The sequence below is a fragment of the Pseudoliparis swirei genome, chromosome 9, assembly GCF_029220125.1.
Source record: "Pseudoliparis swirei isolate HS2019 ecotype Mariana Trench chromosome 9, NWPU_hadal_v1, whole genome shotgun sequence".
Lineage (NCBI taxonomy): Eukaryota > Metazoa > Chordata > Actinopteri > Perciformes > Liparidae > Pseudoliparis > Pseudoliparis swirei.
Window position 1 is genome coordinate 22,332,009 of NC_079396.1, and position 12,049 is coordinate 22,344,057.

At 45.8% G+C, this 12,049-nt stretch overlaps 1 protein-coding gene across 2 annotated transcripts in view; it reads left to right on the forward strand.

Annotated features, from left to right (window-relative positions):
• The first annotated feature begins 216 nt into the window (after positions 1–216).
• Positions 217–12,049, forward strand: part of scube3 (signal peptide, CUB domain, EGF-like 3) — a 77,130-nt gene continuing 65,297 nt past the window's right edge. For both annotated transcript variants that reach the window (XM_056423180.1, XM_056423181.1), the window contains exon 1: positions 217–530. In XM_056423180.1, coding sequence (XP_056279155.1) covers positions 431–530 — 100 coding nt within the window. In that variant the 5' untranslated portion in view covers positions 217–430. The remainder of the gene's footprint in view (positions 531–12,049) is intronic.

The following is a 12,049-nucleotide window of genomic DNA, read 5'->3' on the forward strand; positions in this document are numbered from 1 at the left end:
AAAAGGAAACGGCGAGGGCCACTCAGAGAAGAGAAGGAGCAGCAGAGGAGTCCGGAGCGCAGCGCGGACGCTTCTTCTTCTTCTCTCCTCCCCCTTCAGACCCCGCCGCTCCACTCCACTCCATCTCTCTCTCTCTCTCTCTCTCTCTTTTCCCCTCTGTCTCTCTCTCTCCCTTTCTTAAATTGACATCGGTCTGGCTCGAAACATGATAACAGAAAAGCCTTGCTCCGCTGCGCGCTGTCGGGCTGTCCTGCACCCCGGTCACTGTAGACTCGCGTGAGGCGTCCAGAGGGAACCGGATCGCGCAGTATCCCACCAGCGGGTGCTCAGGGGGAATAACAAGAGACCTTTATACCCTCCGTGTTTGTGCTCCTCGCGCATCGCAGATCTCTCGAAAGCGCTCGCGCTCCACTGTCGCGGTGAAGTTATCATGTATCTGCACGCTTTGATACGCGCGAGCCTGGGATTTGTAGGTTTCTGCTTGGTCGCCTTTGTCCAACAGTCGGCTTCAGGAAGTAAAACCCCTCAAGGTAAGTTTTTTTCACGTGCAAAAAAACAACAACACAAAAAAAATGCTAATTTTGTTTTACTCCTGATGGCTGAGAATGCTCTGTTTGGTGCCTAATTGGTCGGTTTGTTGGATGCCGTTAAAAAAAAAAAAGAAGGCTGGTGGTGATGACACTTGACCAGCTGTCTAAACGAATGGGACTTTAATGTAGGCTCGTTTAAGAGAAGTAAAAATAAGAGCATTTGAGGATTCAGAGGGTTAAAGTGAAGTTTTGGATCAAAAGATTACTCTGTTTGATTCAAGCAGGCGCCTTCCTTTCATCCACTGACTTCTTTTGCAATCACTAAATTGCTTTTTGTTGTTGTTGTCGTCTGTGCACTCAGTCGATTGTGTTCATGCAGGGATGAAAAAAGGGAAGAAAAAAAAAAGCTTAAATGAAGTTTTTGGCTGACAGTTTTCTGTCAGACAAAAAAAAACCCAAACCAAGTTTCCTCTGATCTTTAAACGTCATCTGCGATGTGAACAGTTATGTTTCATAGCTAATCCTGCAGGTAATCGTATAGTGAGACTACCGGGAGGTATTCATCACGACCCAGACAAGTATTTGACACAGGCCTGTAACACACACACACACACACGGAGGAGTCTGCGTCTGTCAGACACTGCAGCTACAGTGCCGACCGGCTCAGCTGGCTGCCCTCTTGCTCTCCCCTCTTGTGAGAAATGATTCAGACCAGACGAGGGGCGGCCTGAATTTAGAAACCCTGGCACCTTACCGGAAACAAGAAAGACACGGTGTTACACACCCGATTTCTGACCCCCACCCCCCCCACCCCCCCTCGCTCAGCCTTTCTCCTCCAGGTTTTCACCACTTAATTTCCCCACAATGCAAATGCCAAGCCAGAGCTGCCAGAGGTATATGCGAAAAGGCACATCACGGCACACACAAAAAGACATCTCTCAGGCGGCCGACAAGGCAAAAAGGGGAAAGGGGAAAAGGGGGTGGGTGACTATTTTGCATCCTGGGTGGTCTGCCCCCACTTGTGGGAAAACTCAATATTTACATTTTGCAATTAGAACTCCTTTTTCTTCTTCTTCTTTTTTTTCCTCACTTTATTTTCCACAACATCGATTTCACACCCGCTTGCGGCGTTGGAATGCCGCTGCGTGAGCGTCGGGGGCGGTAATGGCACACACCTGTTTTGCCGGTCGCCGAGCGAGACGGCGCGGACGACCACGCGGTCGGCCTCCTCCCCTCCGGCTCCCGGTGATCCGGGCGAGGCGGGCGGCGCTCCGGCGACACGCTCTCCGCGCTCGGCTCCGGAGTCACTTGTGAGCACATTTTGTGCCTGGCTGAAAATAAATATCGTGTTTGATGTCGGTGGCAACTCTGTGGACACGGCCACGTCTTCGGGCTGGGAACAATTTAGGAAAAAAGTGGAGAGATGAGCGGTGACTAAGGGGGGGGGGGGGGAAGGAGAAGAAAGGGAAAAGGCATTTGTCATCTCAATATTTATTCAATGCAGATGTTGCCGTGAGGAATCTGTGTCTTTTATCAATGCCAGTCTAATCGTGGCCTCAGTCGTTACTTTAGAGGAGAAAAAGGGAGCGAGGGAGCAGTGGAATGAGGGGAGGGCAGATTTGAGGATGTGGTGGAGAGAATGACAAAGAAGGGAAAAATGAGACCGGGTGAAAACAGGAGAGATTAAGGGGGCAGAGACAGACAGAGAGACAGAGAGAGAGAGAGACAGAGAGAGAGAGACAGAGGAGGTTTCTCAGTGAGCGAGCAGCACCAAGCGAGGGAAAGGGAAGGAAAGGAAAGAGGGGAGCCATACACGTCACGGCAAATCACTTTCCCTCGAAAGGGAGTCGGGAGCTCTTCGTTAATGCAGCGGCACCAAGGCAACGGTTGGTGTGGGGCTGACATGCCGCTGTGGCTGGCTATGTTGGTGTAACCTCTGCTCCGGGGCCCGGGGGTCTAAAGACGCGGGGCGGCCTGAGCGTGTAGGAGGGCCGGATCCAGGGAACACACTGTGGGAACCGAGCAGCCTTGGCAATGTGAGGCCCGAGTGACGGGGAAGCTTACCTATAGAGATGCTGCCCGAGTCTCCACTGTGAGCGAGATGGAAATGAAGAAGGAACCCCCACACCCCCCCCCCCCCTTTCCTTTTTCTCTTTTTCATCCAACTCTTGCTTTGTTTCCTTTGTCCTCCGCTTTTTTCTTCTTCTTCCTTTGCACTTAATGAAGTAGCTGTGCTCTTTCTCCGTCAGCCATAAACAATGACTGCATTACACCCAGTGTGTCAGAGCGCTCGCTGTCAGCCCGTGTGCTATTTATATTTTTATGCAACAAAAAAAAACAACAACAAAAAAACCTCTCCCAGTGCACAGCTCTCTCTCCTCTGTCCCCCTCCAGTCGCTTTCCCCCAGTCGTGTCCGGCCCATTTCTTTGTCACTTGACAGAAAGCTGGATATGCTGCAGGTCTGCGTAAGCGCGGGAGTGTCGGTCGTATGTGCGTGTGTGTGTGTGTGTGTGTGTGTGTGTGTGTGTGCGTACGCGTAATTGAGACGGCGAGGCAGCGTACGGGGCCGTGTCCGTGGTCGTTCGTACCGTTCTCTGAAACCTTTACGTGGAGCCGCATTAAAAGAACCATTTCAAACGGGGCTTTTTTTAATTTCCGCCCGTGGCCTTGAACTTCTCTGAAGGTTCGCTGTCTAGCAGCGAGAAGGAGAAGGAGGAGAGGGGAAGACAGACGGGTCGACACACACACTGCAGCACTGTCTTCTTTGAACGTCGTCTCGCTTCAAGCTGGTGACACACACTCGTCTTTTCATCACCTTCGCTCTGGCGTGTGAGGCCGTGTGGTTTCCGCGCTGCGTGCCCCTGACAGGCTCCCGCTGTGCTAGTTGTCGAGCTGTTTCTCGTATCCCCTCTCAGACTGGATGTGTCTTTTTAAAAAAAAAATGTTTTTAAAACAAGACAACGCGAAAAGTCCCCAATTGCCTGCCAAGATCTCTGGCAATGGGATTTTGAACAGCCGGCCAATAGAAGACATATTAAAGGCTTCCGCCGTCCTCATCAGTATGCTCTGTGGCTTTGACGAGTTTAAAAAGGTTGTCCGTTAAGTCGCTATCGCTGAAGGAGGTAACACAATGGGGATTGAATGAAGCTATAGCCCACTGATAAGAGTATAGCAATATTTGTAGTAGACTGGCCGTCTATGGTGACATTCCTGGAAGAAATGCTGTGTCTCTCAGTGTTTCTCCACAAAGAGAATGGACCGAGGCTCACAGTTCTGAAAACCTGAAGTCCACATGTCAACGGAAAGACTGCATATTGCTCAACCTGAGCACGACGTCATTGTTTTCACGCAAAGAGAAATTCTAAATCATCCAAGACTAAAATATGTTGTTGAAAGCGATTAGTCAGAAAGAAATATTAAGCAGGTCTAAGTACAATATATATATATATACTACTGTTCAAAAGTTTGGGGTCATCCAGACAATGTTGTGTCTTCCATGAAAACTCACTTTTATTTATCAAATGAATTGAAAATGTAATAGAAAATATAGTCAAGACATTGACAAGGTTAGAAATAATGATTAATATTTGAAGTATTAATTTTGTTCTTCAAACTTCAAGCTCAAAGGAAGGCCAGTTGTATAGCTTATATCACCAGCATAACTGTTTTCAGCTGTGCTAACATAATTGCACAAGGGTTTTCTAATCAGACATTAGTCTTCTAAGGCGATTAGCAAACACAATGTACCATTAGAACACTGGAGTGATAGTTGATGGAAATGGGCCTCTATACACATATGGAGATATTTCATTAGAAACCAGACGTTTCCATCTAGAATAGTCATTTACCACATTAACAATGTATAGTGTGTATTTTTGATTAATGTTATCTTTATTGAAAAAACAGTGCTTTTCTTTGAAAAATAAAGACATTTCTAAGTGACCCCAAACTTTTGAACGGTAGTGTATATATATTGAAAGTATCCAATAACTGAATGACTTTGACATTATAGCATTAAAAACCCACAACACCAGTACGAGCCTAATATGTTTCCTTTACTTTACACTTTGTGTTTGAAGACATTGCGTTTTGGATCGCTTAATTTAAGTGACATGTCACACTTTAATTCCTCCTATCCATTACTTCTCACTAAATTAAAGCAGATGAGCTCCTAAGCGACACATGCCTCTGTCTCTCTCTCTCTCTCCCCCCCCCCCCCCCCCCCAGCAGGCATGCCGTGTCCGACAGTTGTACAGTTGTGTTCTCGTTCTGATCAGAGTGTCGGGGGCAGGCTTGAGCCTCGGGGGTAGCCCCCCGGTCACTCGCCGGTGAGTGGGCGGATCAATCCAGCTCCACGCTACCACTCAGCAGACGCACTCAGAAAGCATCTGCCTGACAAGTGGTGCTCCGGCACCGCCGTACGTGTTGTTACAGAGCAGCCGGGAGAGCGGCCCAGAGATTCTTGTCTTGGCATTACTCGAGTGGTGAAACACTTGATAACAATTCTGTCCGAGAGCAGAATGCGGTATGAATCACGAGAAGAAGAAAAAAAAACAAGACTTTGATCTATGGGTGTGCTGTGAGTGCTAGTGAATGCGTATGAGTGATTTTGGACTGGATATTAATGATAGCACATAGCAGGCAGAAGTGTTTTTACTTCTCAGAATAAGGCTCCGCGATGGACGGAGAATTCTTTAAACGAAAACAACGAAATGCTTCAAAGTTAATTGTCCCTATTTTAGTTCAGTTTTAGGGCAGGAAGGCGGGCAAGCAGATCCAGGACTATGTTTACAGGCACATGTAAAGTGGAAGCTGTGACCCATGGCGATTCACTGCGCCTTCAATTTGGACTGTTGCCCACTATCATCCACCATCATCAGCCACTGGGATGTAAAAAACAAGACATTTTCCTCTCTGCAACCAACTGTCAAAAAGAGTCTGGCCTTCCCCACTCAAGGTCTCCAGACCAGTATCTCAATACGTGCACTTTCCAAATGATTAGCATTTAATCCATCTGCTTCTCCTGGAAATTGTTTTTTATAATAAATATGTATATTTCCTCGACTCGTCTTTCTTTGCTAACATGTGAAATATGTTTTTTATTCCACCGGCAAGGATAAAGATCCATATTGCATTCATTTAAGAATTCATCAGCATCACATAAATGGTTCCCAGCATTAATTGAAATATGGTTTTATTTTAGGAGATCCACTTTAAGATTGATGCCACTCGGGACTCCCCTATTGGTCGGCCCCTTTCGGTAGTGACGGTACGACACACCGGTGCATTTCTGCATGCAGCTGAGAATAACTGCAGCGTTGTGTGTGTGTGTGTGTGTGTGTCTGTAGTGAAGCCCCGCCTCCCACCTCGTTTACTGGCCAGGAGCTTGTGGTTGCTCTGCCACACGACACGCTCCTAGCATGAGGGAAGCCAATGCGGAAAGTGTCTTTAAACTTGGATTATCTCGACTGACCAGCAGGGGGCAACTTCTCCGGTTGCAAAAAAAGAACTCGTAGAAGTCTGTTAGAAAATGATCCTACTTACCTCACTTGATTTATTACCCCGACAAACATTGTAAACAAGGGTTTATGGTCTCAATCTTGAGTTTCATGTCATCTTCAAGACAGCATGATGCTCATTTAGTAAATGATGGTCCCTTTAAAGTCAAATGGACCATAAAGAGTATGCTTTAGGGTAGGCTGACTGTGATTTACAGCTCTTCTCAGGACGGTGGTGAACAAAGTAATCGTGGGTTCGAGTTCGCCTCCTGTGAATGCTTAGTGTTTATGAGTATGATCCTCCTTTCCTCCAGTTTGCAACTACTTCCTCTTCTCATCATCTGCATGCATAGACTGAGTTTCCTCATTGTGTATGCTGTACGAGTGACGGGTCACAGCCAGACAGAACCTAACCGGTCCGTGTTGCGCCCCCGGGGGGAACCCACCAGCTGTTGAGATCGCTCTGTCATGGTAACCTTTCTCCCTTTTTCTGGAGCGAGAAACTCACTTCATCGGCAGCTAGTGAGGCCCCCGCGACCGCTGTTCCCCCGTCACCTCATTTGGAATGGTTGCACGGCTGTAGCCTTTGCAATGCAATACAAGAAAGGTAGTTAAATCACCCAAACGTTCCCGAGAACGACTGCTTTGTGTGCAGCGCCAGTGTCAGGCGGCGAAAAAACATGCAAACCCCTCTCACTCGGGAGTGAGACGTGCAGAGAGCTTGTTTATTTATCCAGGCTTTAATCTGAACAATATGTTCCCAATGAGTCCTGTGATGCTTCTCTCAACTGCGGCATTGTGGTTAAAATTAGAGCGCTCTCACCCGCTCCCGTCTCTCCCGTCTCTCCCTCTCTCTCCCTCTCGCCCTGTCAGTGGCCTTTGTTCTCCGTGCAGATGCGGCACTGTGCTGACTACGTCCCCGTTGGTTTCGGGGGAGGATGGAGTCAGTGTTGACGGCACTCTGACCCCCACAGTCTTAAACTCAACTCCAGAGCCCTCACAAGCGCCGATGGCTCGCTGAGGAGCCTCAGTGCCGGCCTTCAGCCAGCTGCGGCGGCTCGTCTTCATCATTAATCCTCTAACCCCCCCCCTCGGACCCCCACCACAGAGCCCACGTTTAGTTTTTTCTGTTCCATTACTCACTGATTGGGGACACTGTGACTCAGGAGAAGATATCAGTGGGAGTGTCACGTCTGTACTTTCCTGGGCCCACGGCTGGCGCTCCACCATCCTTCCTCCTCTCTCGCCCTCTTCCCCGCTCCCCTCTGTGACCTCTCTGCTGAATAATGGGGCTGCGTCTCTCTTTTGAGCGTTCGAGGGGGGGCCGGGGGGGGGGGGGGGGGGGTCAGCGAGGGACGTCATTAGGCTGGTCTGCGGTGGTCAGCGTTGTTGGAGGGGGGTTGGGGGTCAGAGAGAGCCTTGTTTACAGACTGTGTGTTTACATTCCTGATGGTGAGCGCCAGCTTTAGAGACTGCTGGAAGTGAAAGGAAATGCTCTTATTCTGCTTAGTAATGGAAAAATCCAACCCAATACATCAAGGAATCCAGATGAGCAGGGAAAAAAAAGCCTAGTTATTTATTTGGTGGGTTCTGGCCAATGCATTCTGGGTAGAAAGGGGGATGACTTCACTGATGAATATGAGACTTCCTCAATGGACAAAGGCATGGGGGGAAAAACACATGACCCTCTGCAGTATTTAATCACTCCCGCTAAACTCACACATATATATATTTATTGCACACGGTTGATTAATGGCAAGCACTGGTTGTTGGCTTTTTGTTTTAAATCATTACACCATCCATCATGCAGGCATGCAACTCAAGTTTGCTTTTAGAATCGAATGATCTAACGATTTATTCTCTTTAAAAACAGAGAATATTCAAATTCAAGTTGCTGGAATCAGATAATTAGTTTTGTTAACTGATCAACAGAGTAGTTGCTGATTAATTTACTCTGATAAACTAAGCACATCTTGGGTTCTTCCATTAGCCAGTTAGTGGATGGAGACGTGCTTTGCTTCAACTCGTAGTCTAGATAAGTGGAAGAGAGCATTTTTAGCTTTAAAAAAATGATAAAAACCTGTAAAAACTATTATCTTTTATAATTATATAAACATATTTAGAGTTGCCAGACTTGAAATTGTGCTTTAGTGAATAATTACAGGGTACAGTTTGAATTATGTGATGATGCACTCGTTTTTATGGAAACTATGCAGAAGGAGGACAATTTGAGATTTGAGAGGAACAAAAAGGTTGCCACGGTTGAAGTTTCTCACAATGGTTATTTTTGTTTTTAATAATAATAATAATAATTAAAAATGAATCGGCGACTATTTGATTGTGATGTTTTAAGTTAAATTGCCAAACTTTTTCTCGTTCCAGCGTTTCAGACGAGGATTGGCTTGAGGCTTTTATTGCTCATGCATAATGGAAAACTTCATATCTTTGGGTTCTGGACTGTTGGTCAGTCAAAGCAAGGCATAAAAGATGTCAATTTAGGCTCTGACTAAATGTATTTGAGACATTTTATAGAAAAATAATGAATCAACTATTTGATAATGAAAATAATAACGGGTTTCAGCCCCTATATTCAACCATTAGATGGATTATAACACCTTAAAACTTAAATTACATTACATTACATTGTCTGCTGTGAGGATATTTTCATTTGGATGCAGGTCACCTGACCAAACGTCTACTTTTCAAATGTGTTTTCAATGGCAAATAATAATCCCAGGAAAATCTCCAAAGGAAGTTTTGCCCCAGAGATTCTCCCCTGCATGTTCTCGTTCTCTGAGAAGAGTCCCCTCGCGCAGTCCGACTAAACCCGCTCGGAGCCGGCCATCAAACACTCGATTCATCCATGTGAGTGAAGCGTTGGCATTAAGTGATCACAGCTTCTAAACCACGCGTACATCCAGTCAGTCGCAGCCCACTGCACTTCCCATTTCTGAGCGTTTGTAGTTGACGTCTGCGTCGCAGTTTACACAAGAGAACCATTCACTTCATAACTCCGTTTGACAGGAAACAACTAAAAATATCACACTTGCGCTGTAATTGCTACATTGGCATCTCTTATAGTTGGTGCTGTATCTGGTTAAAGCAACCGCCAATGAATGTAATTGCTGTGTGCAGAGGGGAGAATGTCATGTCAGTTAGCTCTGGCTGTATAAATATAAGGCGTACAGCTGGACTAAGTGCCTCCCTTTCCGTATATAAAAAATGCCGCACGAAGCCACGAAGTTATTAACAGTGGACGACACATGGCGAGAAGGGTGAAAAAGCTCTTGAAAGGTACAAATGAAGTTCTTGTCACTTTGGCTCCTCACGGGGAAACGCTTACGAGTTCTGCTCAATTATTCAGCGTGTTATGTATTAGACCTCTTGACGCTCTGAGTGTGCCTCGATGGCCTCTCTCTCTCGACGCTCTCTTCGTATTACTCTATGATTCACCTAATTACTGTAATAAGTGTTTTTCTTCTGGAGGTGGTCCGGAGGTCGTAGTCATAGTCTATTAAAAGGCCAGCACCAGATGCTCGGTATATGATCCAAATAACAAGAAATCACCATAATGTAATTAGAGAGTTGATTTTTTTTCTCCTTATAATTGAGCAGTGCGAGTCCACGTGATCTTTACTCGGCACTGTTGTCGTCAACAGATTGAAGATCTCGAATGTGTTGGCTAAAGTCAGTGAGACAACCCAAATGCACGTGTGTGATGTATCGGTGTTTGAGTAATAAAGAATCGGACAGTTTTTAAGATGAAATTAAGCAATACACTATTATGTTTAGACCTGAGCTGAGCAAGACTTCGAAAGCTTTATGAAACATTGGAGAATATTACAGGGTCACTATTTGCTTCTTTAATTAGTTTCCACTATAAATGGAAAAGGATACATAAGATGTATTAGAAATCTTGGGGTACAAGTAAAATAGTTTTGTTGAAGGGCAAAATCCCCGATGGAGGAAGCTGCGACTGCATTCAAATGTAATGTGGTTGAATAGACCGGAGTTTGGCACTGGTTTTGATTGAAATGTGTAAAATTAATGAATGAATAAACAATCTCAAGGAATTCATTTCACAAAGAGTATGCGGGTGGAAATTCTAAATTAAAGCCGCGATGATTGGTCGATTTAATCGGTTATGAAAACTGACTCCAAAAAAGGCCCCAAAATGTGGATTATAATAGGAAAAATAATACAATAACTTTCGCCGACAAAAGCCTTCAATTTAATTACGAAAATAATCTTCAGTTTCAGCAATTATGTATCTAAAGGGGAACTCCAGCTTTTGCACTTTTCCCCAAGTTGGGTGACTCACAAAAAGAATATTACAAAAGAATTAACAAAATATTTGCAGCAGAGGTCATAAATATCCAGACTTTAAACCTCAAGTATGGGTACAACTTTGATTTCATTCAGTACAAAGGAACTCCCTTCATGATGTTATTCTGCTGTCTTCACTAGTTCTTCCTCGTCAGTAATCTAAACTTCATGTGTAAAATTGGTGAAGTGCCCCTTTAAGAAAAATACAAGCACAGCAAGGTCATGAATGTCATTGTCTCACAAGTCATTAAATTGAAATGATAGTCAATCAGTCGACATAAGTAATGAAAGACGAGGCCGGGGTACAAACGAGGTGAAGGCTCAGATGTTAGCCGCTTCAACTCGGCGTGTTCATTTTCCCTTCGGCCTCGGATTATTCTGAGGCTTCATGGTTGGTGGACACAAGCAGGGAGGGACCCGGGGTTTTGAAGTTTGCGATCGCAGTTTTTCTGAAAGCACAGGATCAGTCAGCGGTCGTGATTCCTAAACATTTAGAGTGTGTGAAGGATGAGTGTAAATATCCCCGATGGAAGCAGTTGATATTTTTATTCACAAGTTTTTCGCGGCTTGCCGGACAGCCCAACACTGTGTCCCTTCATTAGCCAAGGGGGCTCTGGGCAAGAGGGGGGGGGGGGGAGACATGCTAAATGTTGTGCTAATGTTGACGTCTGCAGTTCATCAAAACCTTTTTTTTTCTTCTTCTGCTGCCCTGCGCATTTTTAATATCCACAACATTATCACAGCATGATGTGATAATGTTGCAACACCGAGCCATAGTTCCTGTCCTGTCCTTAGTTCCTGTCCTGTCCTTAGTTCCTGTCATGTCCTTAGTTCCTGTCCTGTCCTTAGTTCCGGTCCTGTCCTTAGTTCCTGTCCTGTCCTTAGTTCCTGTCATGTCCTTAGTTCCTGTCCTTAGTTCCTGTCCTTAGTTTCTGTCCTGTCCTTAGTTCCTGTCCTGTCCTTAGTTCCTGTCCTTAGTTCCTGTCCTTAGTTCCTGTCCTGTCCTTGGTTCCTGTCCTTAGTTCCTGTCCTTAGTTCCTGTCCTTAGTTCCTGTCCTGTCCTTAGTTCCTGTCCTTAGTTCCTGTCCTGTCCTTAGTTCCTGTCCTTAGTTCCTGTCATGTCCTTAGTTCCTGTCCTGTCCTTAGTTCCGGTCCTGTCCTTAGTTCCTGTCCTGTCCTTAGTTCCTGTCATGTCCTTAGTTCCTGTCCTTAGTTCCTGTCCTTAGTTCCTGTCATGTCCTTAGTTCCGGTCCTGTCCTTAGTTCCTGTCCTGTCCTTAGTTCCTGTCATGTCCTTAGTTCCTGTCATGTCCTTAGTTCCTGTCCTGTCCTTAGTTCCTGTCATGTCCTTAGTTCCTGTCATGTCCTTAGTTCCTGTCCTTAGTTCCGGTCCTTAGTTCCGGTCCTTAGTTCCTGTCCTTAGTTCCGGTCCTTAGTTCCTGTCCTGTCCTTAGTTCCTGTCATGTCCTTAGTTCCTGTCCTTAGTTCCGGTCCTTAGTTCCTGTCCTTAGTTCCGGTCCTTAGTTCCTGTCCTGTCCTTAGTTCCTGTCATGTCCTTAGTTCCTGTCCTGTCCTTAGTTCCTGTCATGTCCTTAGTTCCTGTCCTTAGTTCCTGTCCTTAGTTCCGGTCCTTAGTTCCGGTCCTTAGTTCCTGTCCTTAGTTCCTGTCCTTAGTTCCTGTCCTTAGTTCCTGTC